The 21861-nt window shown below is 39.4% G+C and overlaps 1 protein-coding gene across 2 annotated transcripts in view; it reads left to right on the top strand.

Annotated features, from left to right (window-relative positions):
- Hgsnat (heparan-alpha-glucosaminide N-acetyltransferase) overlaps positions 1-21255 on the top strand; it is a 37126-nt gene extending 15871 nt beyond the window's left edge. Inside the window, exons 6-18 of one of the 2 annotated variants that reach the window (XM_063237253.1) lie at positions 1577-1646; positions 2677-2786; positions 7399-7475; positions 7738-7768; positions 11698-11858; positions 13743-13858; positions 14340-14461; positions 14852-14978; positions 16312-16398; positions 18617-18694; positions 19438-19508; positions 19600-19712; positions 20570-21255. In XM_063237253.1, the coding sequence (XP_063093323.1) occupies positions 1577-1646; positions 2677-2786; positions 7399-7475; positions 7738-7768; positions 11698-11858; positions 13743-13858; positions 14340-14461; positions 14852-14978; positions 16312-16398; positions 18617-18694; positions 19438-19508; positions 19600-19712; positions 20570-20751 (1345 nt within the window). In that variant the 3' untranslated portion in view covers positions 20752-21255. Of the gene's footprint in view, positions 1-1576; positions 1647-2676; positions 2787-7398; positions 7476-7737; positions 7769-11697; positions 11859-13742; positions 13859-14339; positions 14462-14851; positions 14979-16311; positions 16399-18616; positions 18695-19437; positions 19509-19599; positions 19713-20569 lie in introns of those variants that run through there. The other variant, XM_063237254.1, reaches the window with a different exon arrangement.
- Positions 21256-21861: the final 606 nt, after the last annotated feature.

The following is a 21861-nucleotide window of genomic DNA, read 5'->3' as shown; positions in this document are numbered from 1 at the left end:
AGATGTGATAATGGTTACCATAATTATTTTTAGAAATAAAAATAATCCATTCCTTTTAGAGATAAATACTATTGTATGGATAAAATGATATGATACAGAATTTTCTGTAAAATAATCTAACCAAGGCAGGATGGGAATATAGGTGGTGTAAGATTAGCTGTGGCTATTTGTTGAAGCTGAATGTTGGTGAGTCATTGTACTAGTTTCTCTACCTTTCTATGTGCTTAAAAATTTTCATGATAAAAGATGAGGGGAGAGTCTGTGCATTAGATATTTCAGATGTGGCAAAGTAATGCAAGACATGTTGGCTTTTTCTAGGCTAAGGTATACTCTTTGAAAGTTTTTTCCCCCAAGTTAGAAATCTCATTTTAAAGGATAATCAACTAATATATTTACCTTTCAGTAATCGTGTACAGTAAATCCCCGTCTTACAAACAAGTTCCATTCTGGAGAACATTTGTAAGTCAGATTTGTTTATAAGTTGGACAGAATGAGTCTTGTACAGTACATCTGTGAAAATTTACAACATGAATGTTTTTAAGACAGGGACTTACTTTGACAGGGAATCACTTTTATGTTATCTGGATTTTTAAAAGTTAAAACAATCACATAAAAAAAGCCAATCATTACTATCACTGCAAAGTTGGTTTTGTACTGTCTCAATGTGCATACGTGCAGTTTTATTTGGCTGCAGTCAAACACAGATGTAATGTAGGATTTTGCCTTTTGTTTTTACTGGGAATCCCACTCAAGGCCGTGTACCTGCCAGACAGGTGCTATTCCACTGAGCTACATCCCTGGGCCCTTTGCACTTTATTTTGAGATAGGGTCTTGCTAAGTTTCCAAGGCTGGTCTTAAACTTTGATCCTCCTGCTTTAGCCTCTTTCCTAACTGATTTTTGCTTTCCATGTATAATAATTTATCCTAAAATTTCTTTGTGAGTGGACAAAGTGTTCTTGTTTGTTTGTTTTTTGGCAGTACTAGGAATTACTCAGGACCTTTACATTGAGCTGCATCCTTAACCTTTTACATTTACCTTTTTTTTGAGACAGGGTTTCCGTAATTTGCTCCCAGCCTGAGCTCAAACTTGGCAGTTCTCCTGCCTTGGCTTCTCATTTCTGAGATTACAGGTGCATGCCACCACAGTTGGCTCAAAGTCCACATTCTCGTTGTCATAGCTTATGTTACAACTGCGTATACTGTTTTGAGTTGTTCCTACACTGAGTGAATTTGGTAGTTGCTAATTTTTTTTTTTTTGCAGTTTTAATAGTAGTATTAATAAGAACCCTGGCCACAGAGAATAGTCATTTCGTTTAACCTTCACAGTTTTTCATTAAAGGCTCTATTTTCATTCTTGTTTTGTTGCTGAGGAAATTATGCTTTCAGAGTTGAACATTTACAAGTGTGGCTGCTATAAACTTTGATTTCGAAATTTATGTTAAAATGTTTTCAGAATGTCTAGTTCCTTAAGTAATACAAACTATGAACCTGAAATTAATTTTATTTTAATATGATATTCAATCACTTTGAAAATTCTGTTAAAGAAAATAAGTTAATTGAGGTTTTTATTTTACAGTTTGGAAGACTTTAATAATTGGGTTTCTAAGGCAATAAATTCTCAAGAAACTGATCGTCTCATCAATTCTGTGAGTTGTTAGATTGCATCATGTATTGTCTGGATAGCTTTTTAAATTTAGAAATTACAGTTTCCTACTTAAAAATTATTATGCAACTTAATACAATTTTTTCCAAAGACAAGTAAACATTTATATTTATATTTATATTTATATTTATATTTATATTTATATTTATATTTATATTTATATTGCAGAAGATCAGGTCATGAGTCCTGATTATGTGTGTGCATGTGTGTGTATGTAATGTGAGAGATCAAACTCGGAGCCTGACACATGCTAGCAAGAATTCTACCACTGAGCTGTGCTCCAGGCCTTACCCTCAGTGTGGTAAAGGGCCCAGCCCTCTCTTTTCTTTAATGAGATAGGAAGCCTGGGCTGCACTAGGATGTAGGATTTGGATACATTTTTTCACCCTGTAAGCCTGACTATTGAATTGATTTAGTTCACTGGAGAACTCAAGATTAAAACAAAAGAATAGGGACACCAATGTTAACTGTATAAATGCTGATGGTTCACTGTAATGATGGACCATGGCATTAAATCTGTGCTGACACACTGTGTGCATGTTTGCTTCTGTGCTAGGACTGGCATACTTCATGAAACAGAGTATCTTTAGCTTAGCAAAATGCAGAAAAAACAAAAAAAATGTAGAGACAAATTGCTAGGTAGGATTTTTACAAAAGTAAGTGAAAGTTTAGTTCAAAAAAACTTTACTTCTCCACTCTAATTTCTTCCCTGCAGTATCAGATAATAAGATATATAGATGAGTTTGGTAGCCCACATCTATAATCTCAGCATTGTGGGCATTGAGGCAGGAGGATTGCAAGTTTGAGCCCAACTGGGGCAATTTAAGAGACTTAGTGAGACCCTGTCTTCAAAAAATTAAAGAAATAAAGTGGGTGGTGGGGGCAGGCAGTGGCGCTGGGGATATATCTTAGTACAGAGGTCTTGGGTTCAATCTCTAGTACTATAAACAAATAAAACTAAATTTTGTTCTTAGTATTATTAATTCTCATCTCTTTCTTCCTTTTGTGTGAAGGACCTAGGATCCCCCAGTAGGGCAGACCTACTTACTGGTGAACCTCAACCAGAAACACGATGTCTGCCTGCCCCAGGGTACCGCCTCCGCTGCCTGGACACTTTTAGGGGGTAAGTGGGGTCCGCCTCTGCCTGGACACATTGGAGACAGGTCCTCCTTGGATTACATAATTATATATAAGCATACTTTCAGGTCCTTTACCATTACTTTGTAGGCTAGAAAGGGCTTCTTGGATTTAAAAATAAAAGTCAGTTGCATCTCCTTACTTGAAAATTGTCATAAGGATCTGGAGCATACTTCATGGCAGAGTGCTTCCCTAGCATCATAAAGACAAGCAAGCAAAAATTAAAACAATAAAAAAGCAAAAACGAAAATTGTCATCATGTCCAGTATTATATGTTGATAGAGTGGAGTGGTTAGAATAAGGGCAGAACCAGTTACTGGCATGTGTAATCTGTTCAGTTAAGCTTTTTTATGTTTGAGCAAGTGGCTATACTTGTGTTTGTGCCACTATGTCTATGGTCTGTAGACTTGACGAGAGACGTGCCAGTACAGAAACAACTGTGTGTGAAAAAGAGTGTGTGTCCTTTGCTATTAGCAGAGGACCTGAATTTCAGGCTCTTCTAGTGCAGACCCACAGTTAATACAGTAAGTTGTTACTGTCATGTGTTCTGTATGTGCTTGTAGTAGAAGCACAAACACCAGGAGCACAGTGGGAGAATAAAGTAGTAAACTGTGTAGCCAGCAAGGTAAATACATAGTTACCAGTCCTACCCACCAAAGGCTCTGGAACTCCCATGATGACTATAATGTCTTCCAGTGCCTGGGGGAGAGACACACACGTGACCACACCATGACAAGACTTGGGAGCCCTGCGGAGCCACGATAGGCCTGGGGTGCATCTCAGAGGGTGGGAAACTGTCAGAAGTTTATGGGGAGTGCTGTGTGCTGGGTTTGGCGTGGGCAGCAGATTAAAGCAATGAAGTAATCCTTGAAGATAAGTGGGCAGTTCTCCTTAAGTATAATTTTTAATGGTGTTAGTGTAAATGGAGCCAGAAGTTGTTTCTAGTTTGGAGGTTTACATAACCTTCCATTTGTCAGAGAGACCAGCAGATCATGTTTAGATTAGAGGACCTATTCACCCTCTCCTTTTTTACTATCTTTGTGGCAAAAATTTGGTTGCATTATTTTGAATTGTGTTCAGTCTAGGTTTTGTGGCATGAACCTAACTCATGCTTTATTTAAAAAAGTAAAACAAGCCATTGTACTCAATGTGGACATCTTAAGAAACTGGTGACATTATTTTACATATATCCAAAGAACTCAAGGAAACATAAGCTTCCTCAGAAGTGTGCTTTTTAAGATTATATTCCTTTTTACTCTATGCAAAATGAGAACTTTTATAGCATTTATAGGAAATTATACTAGTACCTAAGAACCAAAACAAAGTTGCAAAATCTGTTGAGTAATTTAAGATTTCTTTTTTAAGTGAAAATTTTTTTCACTTAAATCTATTTGTATACATTGTTCTCTCTTTGAATAAGCAACTAAGTAAAAACTAAAGTAAAAAATATATAAAACCCACTAAAAATAAAAGACTAAGGGCTGGGGATTTAGCTCAGCGGCACAAGCACCTGCCTTGCAAGCGCGCAGTTGTGAGTTCGAGCCCTGGTACTGATTTAAAAAACAAAAAAACTAAGTAAAAATCTCAGGTGTAATTAAAAAACTAATGTAGCAATATAGAACCTTACAGACTAAATTTTTCTTGGTTCAAGGTTTAAATAAAAAACTGAATGAGATAGGCAGCTCTCCTCCAGTAAATGAAAAAAAATGAAAACTATTCATGCAAATGGAGAAATGGTAAACTAGGTGCCAACAATAAAGAGCAAACATCTGGGTGATTGTGGAAAAACAAACCTGAACCTTTCAGTTTAAATCCCAGTTTGAAACACATCAGCACAGTTCCGTTTAAGTAGAGCTTTCTTGGCAGACCAGCAGCATTTTCTGTTCAGTATTCCCAAGAAAGCATGTCATCAACTGTATTTCTGGTCCTTCCACCTTCTCAGGTTCTTGACCCCTGCTCTTCCCTTCTGCTGGTTCCACAATGCACACCCAGACGGTTTTGGAAGGGGAGTCTATATTCTGATTTCAAGTTGGAGGAGAAAGTTGCTTCTGGTCTACATTCTGTTTTCTAAGAATTTTTACTTAAGCAAATAAATACAGTGTGGGATTGTAGGAGAGAACAAAGCTCACGATGGCTATATTAGGATTCAGGCTATGTGTAGGGGATGGTTTCCAGACTACATTAAAGTTCAAGGCACACACATGCCTTGTGGCCTTTTTGTATATGCCCAAAGTCAGTACTTGCAAAGTGCTACAGTTCTTATTTTTACTGTAAATGTAGATGGCCACAAGGGCTGCTAGGCTGGCTGGAGGAGGCCAGTTAGGAGGAGCTGGACAGATAAAAATGAACTGAGCTGGGCTGCAGAGCTGCTAACTAAGGTTTCTAACCAGCCTATGGCTGTGCATCTGTTCTTTGAGCTGCCTGAATCTTGAAGGAACCTTCCCAGTCTAAACAGGTGAATTAAACAAATGAATGAACATCTCCCAAGGCATACTTACACCAGCTTAGATCTTAAAGGTCCTGAAAGCACTTCCCTTCAGTGTCCTATTCAGGAGGCTGATCACATTAACTGATACACAAAGAGTATATGCTTTATTGCAACTACAAACTTTGCTCAACGTGATAGCATTCTTCCTGCTAAACACTCATTGGCCCAGTTATAGGAAATGGACAGTACCTTTGCAGTGTAACACGAGTGCTTGGGACTTGTTGCACCTCAATTTCCTGTGCAGCCTGATGCTCCATGTAATCAGTCCAGAGTGCCGTGCAGTATGTACACCCCACACATTTGTGTTGCATTCTTGAAGATCACTTGAAGTATCTATTTTTTTTTTTTTTTTTGGTACCAGGGATCAAACTCCCTAATCACCCTAACCCTAAGCCTAACCTTCCTGAGTGCTGAGATTACAGGCATGCACTACCATGCCTGACAAAGTATTAATACTGAGAAAAGCTGATTAGGTTAATGTACATTAGTTTCTATATGCTCCATAATCTTCCACTTCAGTTTTTTTATGTAGTTATGGATCTCAATGAAATTTATATAGAGGATTTAATTTTCCTTTAAACTACAAAATACTAAGCACCTTAAAAATATTAAAAAGTTAATTTCTTCTCAGCTCACCAGGGTTCTTAAGTACTCCTGGTAGGTCTGTTTGAAAGCAGGACATAATGGTTGAGTATCCCTCATCCAAAATACTAAGAAACAGAAGAGTTTCAGATTTTGGAGTATTTTCATATAAATAATGGCATATCTTGGCTAGGACTAAAGTTTAAACATAAATTTTGTTTTGTGTACATAGCCTGAAGATAATTTTACGTGTTGTTTTAGTGTGCCTGTGTGTTTTCATTTTTGGGTTTGGTGGGTTGGGGGATTGAATGTAGTGTGTCACATTCTGGCACACTTCTCTAGCTGTGAGCTATGCTTATAGCCCTGAGCCTGTGTGGAATTTTCCATCATGTCAGCCTTCAGAACCTTTTGGATTTGGGAGCAAATCCCGTTTTGGGATTTTCAGATTGGAGATATGTACTGGTAATAAAATAATGATAACCATTGATGTCAGTTTCCAAATTTTAGATGCCAGGCATTGTTCTGGTGTGTCAGCATTTGTAATTTATTTAATTTTTCAACAATCCGTATGAAGTATATACTTTGAATATACCTGTTTTACAGATTGAAAAATTGCATTGAGTTAAATAATTTCCCATGGGCCCTTCAGACACTAAAGGAAAAAGAACTTGATTCTAAGCAGTTGCATTACAGAGGCTGCAAAGATTACTCCTTCAACATCTTCATCCTCAAAATTCTGCATAGTTTACGTAAAAGCAATGGTGTGAGCTGAGTGTGGTGGCTCACGTCTGTCATTCCAGCACTTGGGAGGCTGAGGCAGGAGGATTGCTGTGAGTTCAAGGCCAACCTGAACTGCATAGTGCAACTCTGTCTCAAAAAGACAAAAAAAAAGAAAAAAAGCAAGCAGTAGTGTATTCCTGTTTTTTCCAATCATGATTGCCACTTTTGGAAATGAGATATTCACAGATGGACAGAAACTAACATTTAGGCACATTAAGTATCTAAAATGTACCAAGCATTAGGCACTACCTTGCATATTTTTCTTGGTAGTGGTCTCATGTGGAATTTTCCTTCTCTTACAGATAAGCACAGAGTTAGCTTATGAGAGTCTAATTACTTAGAGTCTCATGACTGGTAAGAGGAAAGGACTCAAGATTTGAATCTTTAGCCCTTTGATACAAATGACTTTGCCTGCTGTGACAGATATTTTAACTTAGACATTAAATTACTAAGGCGAAATTAAGTCACTGGAAGTGTTTTGCTCTGTTGTAAGTTATATGGTTTAGTAGTGCAGTGTAAATTTTTCTTGATGTTGTAAATGTTGACAGTAGAACTTTAGTATATGATTCCAATTGTGATTAGAAAATAATAGTTTCTTGCTCTTTAAACCTTGTTTTGTCATAAAGTGCTCTTTACAGTCATGTTAATTGCATGACCACACCTTATGAAGTTAAATGTATATCTTGTGGTTCAGCAGTTCCTTGTCACATTGCAATTCCTGAAAGTATTTTCTTTGTTCGCTTTATAGGATAGCTCTCATCCTCATGGTCTTCGTTAATTATGGAGGAGGAAGATACTGGTACTTCAGACATTCCAGTTGGAATGGTAAGATATTTCCTACAGGTAGCACTGCTTAAAGCTAGCAGACTAGTTTACATACTTCTAGTTTGGTTTTCCATGTCTAGTTATGATCAGGAAATGTCCCAGACCCAGAGATTGACAAAAGAGTCTCAAGCGGGAGCTTGTAAATGCCTTACCATTGTCTTTGAGTTGCACTGGCTGTATCAGTATGTGCTGACGTGCAGTTTGGATTTAACTGTTTACAAGAGTTCCCTTTCTTATTATTAACACATATGTTGTTCTACAGGACTGACAGTGGCTGACCTGGTATTCCCATGGTGAGTTGGCAGTATACTATCGACCTCTTTTTAAAAAAACCAAAAAAAAAACAACAACAACCACAACCCAATACAGTAACATACAGGTTTACAAAACAAGATGATAGGAATTTGACAGTGGTTGTAATATTGCATATTGTTACCTTCAAAAGGGTTGCTTAGAATAACATACAGACATGTAAAACTGATCTAATGATATGAATAGTAACTATTCTTTTCCAATAGCGAATACAGTTAATAATGCATCATCAATTTTAGCTATCTTATATATAAAAATACAGAAATTTATGTCTTTTCTTTTTCTCTTCCTTTTTTCCTCCTTTGCCCTATCTCAATTAATTTTCCTCTTTGAGTAATTTCTTCCCCTACACAGTATTTATTGTAGATTTGGTTCACGTATACTGTTTCAGTTTCTTATACTAGGGAGACAACATGGTGTTTACACATGTGAGTTTGATTTATTTCACTTATGAGTATGATCTCAAGTCATGTCCATTTACTTATGAAAGTCTTGATGCAGTCTTTTTTTTTATAACTGAGTAGTATTCTATTGTATAAAAATACTACATCTTTTTTATCCATTCCTTGATTGATGGGCACTGTGGCTGTTTCCAAGGTTTAGCTATTGCAAATTGTGTTGCTATAAACATGGATGTACATATATTGGTGTGATATGATGTTTTAAGTTCTGGGAAATTGCCCAGAAGTAGGATAGCTGGGTCATATGGAACCTCTAATCCCCGCTTTTTGAGGAATCCCCACAGGATTTCCACAGTGGTTGCACTAGCCTATCCTCTCACCAACAGGGGTTTTTCCTCACAGCCCCTCCAACATTTGCTATTGGACTTCTATCTAGAACATACAAAGAATTTTAAAAAATCAGGCCCCCAAAATTCAAGGACCCAATCCAAAAATGGGCATCTGAGGTGAATACACACTTCTCAAATGAAGAAATACAAATGGCAAATAAATATATGAAAAAATGTTCAACATCAATGGTCATTTTGAAAATGCAAATTAAAACAACCCAGAGATCCCACCCCAGAAACAATGGCCAGGATCAAGAAACCAATACCATCAACCTATGATAGGTCATCTCTAGGTTTTAGTCTTTCAGATGGTGCTTAAGTCCCTCTCTCAGACAAGCCTTTTGTTTGGGACCACGAAATTGTCTTTGCTGTTAGGAATTTGTTCTAAAGTTGTGTTTCTGGTTTTGTTTTTAGTTTTTAGTTTTTGTTTTTTATTGTGTGAGATTGAACCAAGGGTCTTCACACTGATTGACATCTCCTGCCCTTTTTTTATTTTTATTTTGAGACAGGGTTTCACTAAGTCACTAATTGCCCCAACTGCTCTTGAACTTGAAATCATCCTGCCTTAGCCTCCCCCAGGTATGATTGTAGGTGTGCATCACCATGCCTGGCTTTTGGGTAGTTCTTATATTTGGCATTATGCTTATGCATGTGTATGTAAAGGACAAGTGATTGTTTTAAATGTGTGTGTGTGGTGCTGGGAATTAAGCCCAGGACCTCATGCATGCTAAGTATATGCTCAACTGTCTAGTATAAAGTAGCCCAGAAATGAATGATTTTGTAGGGAGCATTACATTAGAGCAGATAAGAGATGCTGTATTTTGAAATTCTGTAGAATATCATAAATTCTGAATATATGGTTAAATGCCACTATACCTGAAAATGTGTAAAATTATACTTCCTAAAAGAAATATAGTATATTGGTATCTGTGCTTACTGATAAATACGGAACACACAATGATAGTGATAAATTAAAATTCAGTGTAAGAGTTAAGCAACCAAACTCTGTTTCTGTTTACCCATGGCTCCTTACGTTCAGTAAGGTACACTTTCCGTATGATATGCAGTTTGTACCTTGGCTGTGATGCTTTGAGTAATTCTGTTCCATCATTAAGGGACAGTGCCAGGAGACTGTTTTATGTCTTTAGTCCTTTGTGTTTTATCACTGATACAACTCAGTTTTAGAGGAGAAACTGATTGTTTTTTGAAATAGATATGGTAGGGTAAGTTTCACATGCCTGGAAACCTGATTCCCATCATTATGTTTATTTTTGTAATAATAGCCATTGAATTCAGGAACTGTCTACTACCTTGTTACATCTACAGCCTATTGTTGTTATTGTTATTATTTTGAAACCAATGCTGCAAAGTTACCCAGGCTGGCTTCCAGTTTATAATCCTGCCTCACCTTCTTACTGGCTGAGATCATGGGTGTGAATCTCTATGCCTGACCTGATAATTATTTATGTCTGTTCTGTGGAAGGCTTCTTGTAGACAAATTTCCTGGGTTTTCTTTTTTATTTTAAAGAGGATAAAGCAGAATAAAACCAATCAAAACAAACCAATGTAAGAGATACAGGACTTCAAAACATTATGACATGAACACTAGTTACCATAATGCCTTTTGATGTCTTCAAAATAGCTGCAGATAACTTCACACATAGTAAAAATCAAACAGAACAGAATAGAAACAATAAAAATAAAAATGAATGCAATGAAGGATTTCCAGCAAGCCAATAGTAAATGCAAAGTTGCTACTAGAATATATCTTGCTATCCTTGGAACAACTTCTCTTGCCAGATTTAAACTTAACCCAACAAAACAGATAAAACTTAACCCAACAAAACAATCGATACAGGACCTCAAAACAAGAATGGAGGGAGTCAACAATGGCTGCAGCCCTCAGAAGGAGGTCCCCTGGATGCTACACTGTGTACCCCTAGCCTCTGAACCCATTATCAGCCCACTAGCCCTAGACCCGCAATGTTAGTGAAACTGCACTGCACTGCAGACATCCAACTACATTTCACCTCGATAGCTATCATTGCAGCCTGTGTTTCTCTGGATAAGCTGGTCACTTACGGGGTGGGGGGATTGGTCTGTCTTGTTGGCCACCTCGTGCACTGGAAGGGTCTGGGGTTTGGCCGTTCCCATTCTGGCAGCAGCCTGTGCATGGTGCAGGTTCCCAGACTGGGCTTATTTGCCGGTGCGGCCATTATTGTCTCTCCCTGCTGAAATTTCCTGTTACTAGAGGCTTTTTTTCTTCCCAGTACTGGGGATTGAACCCAGGGCTTTTGCACTCAGCTATAGTCCCAGCCCCAGCCCCCTTTTATTTTTCATTTTGAGATATGTTCTAATCAGTAAGTTGCTCAGGCTAGACTTAAACTTGTGATCCTTTTCTTTCAGCCGGTCAGAGTGCTGGAGTCACAAAGGTTTGCCCCATGCCCCACTTCCTAGTGCTTTTTATCCGATTGGGGTGACCCCAGAAAGGAAGCCAAGGCACCCCCAGTTATGCAACAAGAGTCACCTCATCTCCATGACTATTAACCAAATAACTAGAATAATTAGCAGTATGACTTTTTTTTTAAAAAGACAATTTTGTATGGCAAAAGGACATGTGACTCCAACCAAAAGGAGAGAAGAAAATGCTTTTTCTTTCAGAAGCCAGTGGGTTTAGAAGTGATTGAAACCTTTGTTTCTCAGTGCCATTGAGGACGTACTAGAGAAAGTCTGGTTGTATGTTAGGCATCTTCACTATTTTTCTCTAACGGTTAATTGAAAGGGTTGTGCTTGGAAATTCTATTTAATACTAAAACATTTTGCTTTGAAGGCAGGTCTTCAAGATCTGTTGCCAGAATCCTCAAAGTACAGGAGGACACATTCCAGCCTCTCCCTCTGCGCTTGGCTGACTGTTGTTGGCCACTTTAAACTGACATCACGTTGCTTCTGTCTGGTAGTCTGTAAAATATTAATGATGCAAGATGAAAAATCAGAAAGGACAGCATGGATATAATCAAAGTAGGCACATTGAAACCCAGTATTTTGTAAAGTTAATAGGCATTGATAATAAAAGGAAAAAATTAGAAATGGATACATACTAATAGATTTTTTTTTTTTTAGGTTCGTATTTATTATGGGATCTTCAGTTTTTCTGTCAGTGACTTCTGTACTTCAGCGGGGATGTTCAAAATTAAAATTACTGGGGAAAATTGCATGGAGAAGTTTCCTTTTAATTTGTATAGGAATTGTCATTGTGAACCCCAATTATTGCCTTGGTCCATGTAAGTATGTTTTTACCCTTTGTTAGTATATATGCAGGTTGAACTCTGGAAAAAGCTTGTTATAATTTATAACCCTGTTTGTTTATAACCCTATTTATTGATCCATCGCATTGCTAGAAAGTGAGCCCCGAGCATGTGCGTGCCACCAAGCACTGAATCAGTGTATCTAAGCTGCATCTGCAGCTCCGTGTGAAAGAAATGTAATTTCTTCATCTCAGGTTTCTTTTTTTTTTTTGTCTTTTTCTTTTTTTATTGGTACCAGGGATCAAACTCAGGACTGCCTGCTTGCAAGGCAGGCGCTTATGCCGCTGAGCTAAATCCCCAGCCCTCCATCTCAGGTTTCTGCAAAAAGAACTATTATTAGAAAAGCATATATAATGCTTATGTAACTTTAAGTGTTATTCCTATTACCATTTTGGACTTTTAGACCTAGGAGGAGCCTTTGTGATGATTCAAATTCTTTTGTTGTTTGGAGAGAAAGTCTGACACCATAAGAGGTCACATTTTTTCTCTAGAGTGTAGAGTGTAGAGTAGGGCAGAGCAGGGACAGACCAGGTCAGCTTAATCTCAGGCCTTGCTTTCTGACCATTTGTCTCTCTGTCTGTCTGTCTCTTTCTTTCTTTCTTTTGTCCATATGGAGTAGTAGTTTTGAGAAATGCTTTATTATCCTCTGTATACTAGCTAGGTTGCTGGAACGGATGATGGCTTTGTCATTCCCGTAACAGTATGTGATAGACAGAACTATCAGGGGAAGCATGTAAGCTCCATGTTCTGTAGCATCAAAGAGCAGTAAATCTTTTTATTTTAATTTTATTTTGAAAGTATACAACAGAACAAGACAGAATAAAGCCAACTAAGATCGTACAGTGAAATTAGTACAGAACTTCACAGCAGGTTATTGGGATAACAGTAATAGGTATCACAGTATATTTTGTTATCTTTATAATAGTTGTTCTTTCCATCACATATATCAAATTGAGATGAAATATAGAACACTGTAGAACTTATCAAAACACAATATTGAATAGAGCAGTACCATTAATCAGAAAAGAGCAAAACAGTAATAAAAATATTTGCCTTCAAAGAAATGGTAGAAGGAAGTCCCCCTTATTTGCTATGGTCAACCTCCCAGGAGATGCTCAGATTTCTGGTTCCCATTTGTTAATGGGTGGTTGCGTGGGGGAGAGAAGGTGGGTAGGGGAAGTGGGATATTTGACTCTAGGCCGTAAAGAGCAGTAAATCTTAACCTCAAGTGGATCTCATTAGCCAAACAGGACCCCAGGGTTTCAGCAGAAGCCAAAAGCTCTTAGGCAGTACTTTCACTGAAAGGTGGGTGACACTAGGAGGACCGAGCAGTCACTTGTGGTTGATGTTGTGTAAGAGAGGATTTGATGGACTTCGATAAAGGAGCTTTGGCTCTAGGTAGGGTTCATTCCAGGGTTTGATACAGGCTCACAGTTTCCAGCAGTGCTGTTGTGTCACAATTAGGTCAGCGAGAGTCCCTCAGCGGCTTGTGTTGGATGTGAAAGTTGAATCCATATGCTTGATGGGAAAGACCAGCAGATGAAACTCTGGGCCAAGAGTAGTCCTTACCTTATCTCTCCTTCTAAGTAAGGCATGTTTATTCTATCTCCCAACTTACCAGCTTTCTGGTTTGAGTTTGAGCCTTCTCCTGACCATCCGTCCATTGAGTAGGACTGGCCTGCTCTCTTAGACCTGCAGTTTGAGTCGTGTCTCCTGACCATGTATATTTCTGTCTCTAAGAACTTGAAAGCACTTACTTAGATCTAATATAGGTGCAGCTTCCCTTTAGAAAAGAAAAAATTCTGCCTTGAGTTGAGGTGTGGCATGTTGGTCACGCCTTACCCAGTGTGTCTTTGGCAGTGTCTTGGGATAAGGTCCGAATTCCTGGTGTGCTGCAGCGGTTGGGAGTGACGTACTTTGTGGTTGCTGTGTTGGAGCTCCTGTTCACTAAACCCGTACATGAAAACTGTGTCTCGGTAAGAAGTCATGTAGAAATATGATTAAAAAGTAGGAGGTGTGTGATAAATTCACCAAGTTTTTAGAACTTTTTTTGTTCCGAGTGTAATACTGCCAGCTAATCAACTGCATTCTTTTTAAAAATATTTTTATTAATCTTTGTGTGTATGTGTGTGTGTGTGTGTGTGTGTGTGTGTGCGCGCGCACGTGTGTAAGTAGTTCTGAGGATTTATACCAGGGCCTCACATATGCTTGTCAGATGTTCTACCACTGAGCTCTCTAGTTGCTTTTTAACTACTATTTTACTGTAATGAATGCTAGAGCATGTAGACAATGTCAAACCTATTAAATAAACTTTTGTATCACTGTTAAAAGATCAGAAAACTAATCTCTGGGATTAGTTTCTAAAATATATACTGTAATTTCGTCCCCTTGTATTTGCATCTGTACCTACACATTTGCCTACTTACTTAGTATTTTCTAACCCTGCCCCTCACTCAGGACAGAAGATTCCCTTTCCTTCGAGACATCACCTGCAGCTGGCCCCAGTGGCTCCTCATTCTGCTGCTGGAAAGCCTTTGGCTGGGCTTGACATTCCTATTACCAGTTCCTGGATGCCCTACGTAAGTGAGCCGTTGCCACACAATCCCCTTTGCATGTCACTTTCCTCCAAAGGCTCTGGGTTCATAGCTTTCAGATTTCTCAAGTCAGAGAATTTCTTTTGACTCTTTTTCCTCTTTTGAGATATGCTTTGTGACCAGAGACAGAACATTTTATGTTGTGTTAAATTTGAGGTGCATTCAAGGGTGAAAGAATTTGAGTTGAAATCAGCTGGGCTTTGTGCCTTTACAGTATTGGGAGCAGGGAAGTCAAGTGTTGATGAGGGTGCACGGAGTCAGAGGGACATTTTAGATTTTACCTATTTGAGGCTCTTTGAATGAGGCTACATAAATATGTGCTATCTACCACTCTCCCATCTAAAGTCTCATTATTTAAATGTGTTCACTTCCTAGTGGGTACCTGGGCCCTGGTGGGATTGGAGACTTGGGGAAATACGTAAACTGCACTGGAGGAGCCGCAGGCTACATTGACCACCTGCTCCTGGGAAGTGATCACCTGTACCAGCACCCTTCTTCTGCGGTGTGTGAGGCTGGCTTTACACGGGATAAGGCTTTGAAGTTCTGAAGTGGGGGAATATAAAACGAGTCGGCCTGTTTTAAGTTATCTCTGTTTAGTGAAGTGATAGGAACTAATTTTTATTTGAAAAGTTAGCTAACTTAATGCATTTATCATGTGGCAATAGGCAAATGTTATTTTAGACAAAGTAACAGTGAACTGTATAAAATGAGAGTAGCATTTAGTGCTTTTATGTATATCTCAGGTCAGATTCTCAGGTAGTGGACTCTGAAACAGAGATTCCTGTGCAAGATGTAGAGAGTCTTTGCTGGATCAGTCCCTGCTGGAAAGGAAGGAAGCAGAACTGGGCAGAGGGAGCAGTTGAACTGCACTGCAGTCCCAGCAGAGAAAGGCCGGGGGAGTCGGGGTGGCGCTTCAGGGCTGTACGCATGGAGGTGAAGCACTGGGCCCGTCAGCTTCCTTGTTGGGTATGGACTGCCTAGCAGCCGGTGACGCAGAACTTCAGAGACAGCTCGCTCGCTTGCTCTCTCTTTTTCTCTGCAGTACTGGGGATGGAACTCAGGGCCTGGCACACACTAAGCAAGCGCACTGCCTCTCAGCTACAGCCCCACACCAGCAGTGTTTTTAGTTTAGGGCAATCTGGAAGAACTCGCCTGAGAGCTGTTAGCAGTTAATTTTTCTAGTAGCTGGAGAATGAAAGCTTTGGTCATGAAAGGGTGGAAGGGCCTGGGTGTATGCTGTGCAAATACACTACATTTACAAATTTCTCCGCAGTTAGCATTTATTTTAATGGCAAAAAAACGCAGGTTTATTTTATTATTTTACTGTGTTTTGTAGATGCTGGGGATTAAACCCAGAGCCTTGTGCATGCTGTACATCCACTCTACCACTGAACTATATGCCAAATAACTCAAATGTATTTTTAAATATTATTTGCCTTAAGAGAAGATAGGAAGTGGTCATTGCCACATAGGGTTCAACAGAAAGAAATAACTGAAAATTATAAAGATATCATACATTGTATATGAAATTATTCAAGTGGGAACTAGCACTGTTTACTGAGCCAAATGAAGTTGAAGGGGCCATTGCTGGGTCCTGGCTTGTCCCTGGGGCTCTGCGAACCCTGGACACACCACACATTTGCATGCCCAGGAAGTATTCTGCCTGTGAGCCCCATAAGTTAGTAGTGAACCTTGGCAGCAAAAGCAAAACCAGACAAAATAAAAAACATTGAATCCAAGGTTGCAACATTCAGGTTTGTGTTAGGCTGAGAGTTGTTTGTGTTCATTTCCATGGTCAGTAAATAAAGGCTGCCTCTTGGTTCCGTTTTGTGAAGGTGCTGTATCACACCAAGGTGGCCTATGATCCAGAAGGAATCTTGGGGACCATCAACTCCATTGTGATGGCGTTTTTAGGAGTTCAGGTATTTGCTCATTTCAGTAGTCTACATTTTTTCTGACAGTTTATGATGATTGGTTCATATCATCTGTGTTACGGATCTAATAAATTCTGTTCAGGTTCAACAGATTATGCAAAACCAGAAGTTCCTAAAACTCAGCACAAATAAGTATAATTCTTACATTCTGAATAAAATTTCTTATGTGTGTGGCTTATGTTAGCCAAGCAGTTTGGGTAAAAGATTTCCCTACTGAAATGTGCAGTGTGTTCAGAGTGACACTGAGAAGTCACCTAATCATTGGTACCATTTACTGTTTGTATACTTGTCTTAGTGTGTTTTTGATGCTGTAAAACAAATACCAGAGGTTGGATAACTTCTAAGGAGCAGGAATTTATTCCTTGCAGTTCTTCAGACTGGAAAGTCCCAGGTCAGGGCACTGGCAGGTGTATGTTCTGGCAAGGGTCCGGGCCCTGCTTCTGAGATGGTGCCTTGAACTGATCGTCTTGCAGAGAGGAAAGGCACTGTGTCCTCACTGTGCAGGGTACAAGGGCAGAGCCTGCTGCTCCAAGCCGTTTCATAGGGTTTCAAGTGCGTTCATGAGGGCAGTGCTGTTAGACATGCACACTGTAGCCAACACTGTAATGGTTTCAGACTGTTCATATTTTCTACCAAAGTCAATGCAGGTTTTTCGTCCTTGAATGAACTTTCGCTAAAATTCTGAGTAGTCTATATTTTTCTTCCTAAAGTTCTCTTTCCTGGTGTTTCAACTATCGTTTGAGGGAGGGGAAGTGAGAACCGTGCAAAGCTGTGTGTTGGGTGGTGAGCATGTTTGTCACGCATGCTGCCTGCTGGGCAGCCCCTGGCCAGAGGGCTGTGGAGAGCCTGAGCTGTGGGAAGCATGGTTGAGGAAATGGGTTTTTAGCTTACTTTTAAGTGATTCGGTTCTAAATTTACAGTCCTGTAGCTAGTGACTCCCATATTGGATAGCACAGATGGAAAGCATACACATTTTTGTGATTAAATCATTTTGTAGTTAGGGATTACCACACTATCACCGTAGCACCATCTAGTGCATACTGTGTTTTAAACAAGCTCTCTAGGTACATCCCTGCCGGCTGAGGTGCTGGCTCACCCAGTGCGGAGTCTGAATGTGGCCTGCAGCCGCAGTAGGGTGGAGTGCGATTCCACCCCTTTCTCTGGGTGGTCTCAGGCAGTGACACTGGTGCCTTGTCTTAGGATTTTAGGGAAGATGACTAATTTGTGTTTGTGTGGGAAGATGACTACAGTCATGTTTGTCACCTGACGTGGAGCTCATGGACAGAAGCCAAAGCTTGCCAAACACTGTTTGTGAACCAAACTGTTGGCAACAGAAGCGCTTTGTAAATCAAGCACTATGTTATTTTACCTCCCTTGGCTGAGCCTCACCAGCACCAGCTTTGTGAAAGGAATATTGTGAGGGTTAAGTAGGTTGATTCCTGTAGAGTTCTAAGAACTGGCACTCATAAATGTTAGCTGTCTTAAGTTACTGTTAACACTGTTTTATCCTTTGATGTTTTCAAATATTAATTCCTAATTTCAGGCAAAGTACTCATGGGGTTTTTAAAAAATGTCTGTCTGCCTGTCGTTCCATTCTCTGCCTGTCCTACTTACATAATTGCTAGGAATATAGCTCAGTGCCTCAGTGCCTGTCTGGCAAACGCAAGGCCCTGAGTTTGATTCCTAGTATCAAAAACAAAACAAAACACTGAACAAAACAAGAAAAACCCTTTATGTAGTGCCGGCAGACTGGATGGTTTAGCCAGGAAGACTAGGCGGTTCCCTTGGCAGTTTGGGGGCACACTTTCCTTGACACCCCATTGCTTATAAAGGAAAGAAAGACCCCTCCCCCAGTAAGCCTACTGCCTGCCCCTTTGTTTGCCCTCCCTGCCCTTCAGCCTTCTGCCGCCCTCAGAGATGCTGTTGGCTTCTTTATATCTCTCCACATTGCTCTGTGTCCGCTGTTCTCCTGTGCTTGGGATGCCCTTTCTGCTTTCACCATCATGTGCTTGTGGCACCCCTCCACAGTACCCCCATCTTTGCCCGAGGGAGCACCTCATCTCCTCTCAGTTTGCAGGCGTATGGTAAGATGCCATCCTCCCAGCAGTCCTATAATTTGGATGTGTGTTTGGTGAGTGAATCTGTTTGTTGAGTGATAAGGATATGTCTTCGGTGATTCCCTTGGTCATAATATTTTCTTCTTCAGGCAGGGAAAATACTGTTGTATTACAAGGATCAGACCAAGGATATTCTCATTAGATTCACTGCCTGGTGTTGTGTTCTTGTAAGTAACAGATGTTTATTACCCAGATGGCTTTTCATCACATTCAGCTATATTTAAGAAGAAGTAAAGTGTTTAGCAACACTGCTGTAACATCTGTAACCACATAGTGATCAGAAACATTTTTCACTTAAGTAACAGAGGAACAAATCTTTTTTCTTCCTACTTTTTATTCTTTTGGTGGTAGAGATTGAACCCAGTACCTCTTGCATGCTAAACACTTAACATTATACCAATGAGTTACACCCTCATCTCCAAGGTGGGACAGATCTTTACACCTGAATCTCAGGTTTACTCTCTTAGAATGCTGTGTTTATGAGGAAGTTAGTGATTGTCATTGAACAGTGGCATGAGGAATGCCTACAGGAACTGGGAGCTATGGACTTTCGTGGGGAGCCTTATCAGGAAGACTAGGCAAGTAATAATACATTTCAAACAGCAACTTTTGAATTTATATGTAGAACAAATTTTTAACTTTGACTCAGTGTTCATTTTATTCCTAACTTTGCAGTTATGTTTCTTCTTAGGATGTGCTATAAATTTATTAGTTTACCTTCAACTCAGAGCAATACTGAAAAGATTTTGAAGAGTGGGTTTTAGTTATACCTCTTAAAATATGTTTCCAGTTAAAAGGATAAAATGTAAACCACAATTTTCAGCCCCTCTAAGCAGATACTTCGATTTGAAACACAATTATTTTTTGAAATTACAATAGAAGACTAACATCCTTCCCCTCCCTATTACAGGGGGTTATTTCTGCTGCTTTGACAAAAATGTCTGAAAATGAAGGCTTTATTCCAGTAAACAAAAATCTCTGGTAAGTACAGATGTATCATTTAATGTTGGTGATGTTTTGAGTTAAAGTTGAACATGTTTGTCCCAGGCGTCACTTACCCAGCTCTTTACAGGTCCATTTCCTACGTTACCACACTGAGTACTTTCTCCTTCTGCATCCTGCTGGTCCTGTACTTCATTATTGATGTGAGGGGACTGTGGACGGGAACCCCATTTTTTTATCCAGGTGAGTTACCCATAAGCCCATCCAGAGTTGGGCGGTAGAAAGACCCAGAGACCTGCTGACCTTCCACCACTGCTCTGGTGGCCCGGGCCCCAGGGACTGGCAGAGGGACAATGCAGAGTGCGGTATTCTTCCAGGTCCCCAGGACATCTCTGGCCTGTTCCAAAGCAGTCTGCTCCATTTTCACTCATTTAGGTCTGGACTGTTGCATGCGATTAATAACCTCCACTTGTTTCCTGAGGCAGTACCACCTTGCAGAGTGCCCCAAATGCTGCAGGGCATACTGTCCCGTTTTTAATACTTGAAAGTGGGACTGTGTTTCCTCTCTTACTGCCAGTGTATTATCTGAAAGATTATGCAAAGAGATGATATTAATAACTAAGTGCAACGGATCAGATGTATTTTAAAGGACTGAGACACCAGAAGAATCAGTGAATCATTTTATTTAGCTCTTTGAATCTAGTAATAGTTAGCGTTCTTTGAATCTCAAATTTGCTGTTTAAAAAATATGAGTCAAACTTGTAATTTTCCTTTCAGATTTGAATTTAAAAACCTCATTGTTGGGCTGGAGGTGCAGCTCAGTTGTACAGCATGTGCTTAGCATGTGCAGTGCCATGGGTTCAGCCTTTGGCACCACATGCAAACAAAGAAACAGAATTCTTTGATATAAAGTGACTGTTTTCCAAAAACTTAAAAATACTGTTTGCTTTTAAATAGTGGGATACATGTGTGTTACTTATCTTTGCTGGTAGCCAATAATGCAAGTGCATGGGTTTTGCTTTTTCACTGAACTTATTTCAGGAATTAAATTGATGAGCTGGTGTGACTCAGGAAAAACATGTTCTGTGTCTCTCTTTAAGGAATGAATTCTATTCTGGTGTATGTTGGTCACGAGGTGTTTGAGAATTACTTCCCCTTTCAGTGGAAGTTGGAGGATAACCAGTCACACAAAGAACATTTAACTCAGAATATAGTTGCCACTGCTCTCTGGGTGCTCATTGCCTACGTTCTCTACAAAAAGAAGATTTTTTGGAAAATCTGATAGCTACCACTAAAATGTGTTGCTGGAAGAATCTAGTGGGCCTGGAGAAGTATTGAAACAGACTTTTCATCGGTGAAAAAATTGGTAGTTTGTGTGTTTCCAGATTATTGTAAAAGTTGCTGAACTGAAACTGACTCTCTGGAATGTCTGACGTGACTTACAGACTTTTCCCTGTGTATTTGTGACTTACGCATTTGGAAACCTAGTCTTTTTCTTCCATCTTCTACAGAAATGGATGGATTTGGAGCTGCATTTTAAGGAATTGTACTCCCCCCACCACAGGGTTTTGCTGTGTAGTTCAGGCTGGCCTTGAACTCACTATGTAGCTCAAGTTGGCCTTGAACTCACGGCAGTCCTTGTGCCTCAGCCCCCAAGTGTTGGAGTTACAAGCTTGAGCTGCCACGCCTATGGTGTGAACCATCAATCTGATGCAGAGTTCTCTTGAGCATAATTTTAGAAACATGTCCTATTATATTGTGATATTAAACATTGAACTGGCAAATATCTCTCCATTCTAGTGCTTTCCTTTGTACTTTTATTTTGTTGGCTATAAATTCAAGCTTTTAAATTTTTACATAACTAAATCAACTTGGCTTGTTTTCCCTATTGCTTTCGTTAGTTTAAAAATGTACTTTGCCTTTTTTAGTTGCAATTGTTTTAATTAGTAGATTACATTTTCTTATTATATTTATTGGTATAATTTAGATGTACATAGTGCTCATATTCATCATAGGGACTTTGTACCTGTGTATGGTATATCTTGATTCTTTTTTTCCAGTCCCCTCCCCTCTCTTCAACCACTCTTCCTTCCTTTTTAACCTTTGTTTCCATTTTATCCTTCTTTGCCCAGTTTTTCTTTTCCTTTCATTCCCCACCCCCCCCTTCACTAGTTTGTTTTTCCTATTGAACAGTTTCTTCCTGTTTTACAGGGTGTGCTGTACATTTTTTGATCCTTACTTATTTTTTCATGCCAGGGAGACAATATATTTACATATGTGTCTCCAGTTTATTTTGAGGTGGGTTTGTGAACAACAGTAGGATAGGAATAGGATTCCTTGGATAGGATAGGATTCCTTGGATAGGAATCTAAGCAGCCAAACTGATACATTT

The sequence above is a fragment of the Cavia porcellus genome, unplaced genomic scaffold, assembly GCF_034190915.1.
Source record: "Cavia porcellus strain 051 isolate PalLab524CR breed Dunkin Hartley unplaced genomic scaffold, mCavPor4.1 scaffold_26, whole genome shotgun sequence".
In the NCBI taxonomy this organism is placed as follows: Eukaryota; Metazoa; Chordata; class Mammalia; order Rodentia; family Caviidae; genus Cavia; species Cavia porcellus.
This window is presented reverse-complemented; position numbering and strand designations above follow the sequence as displayed.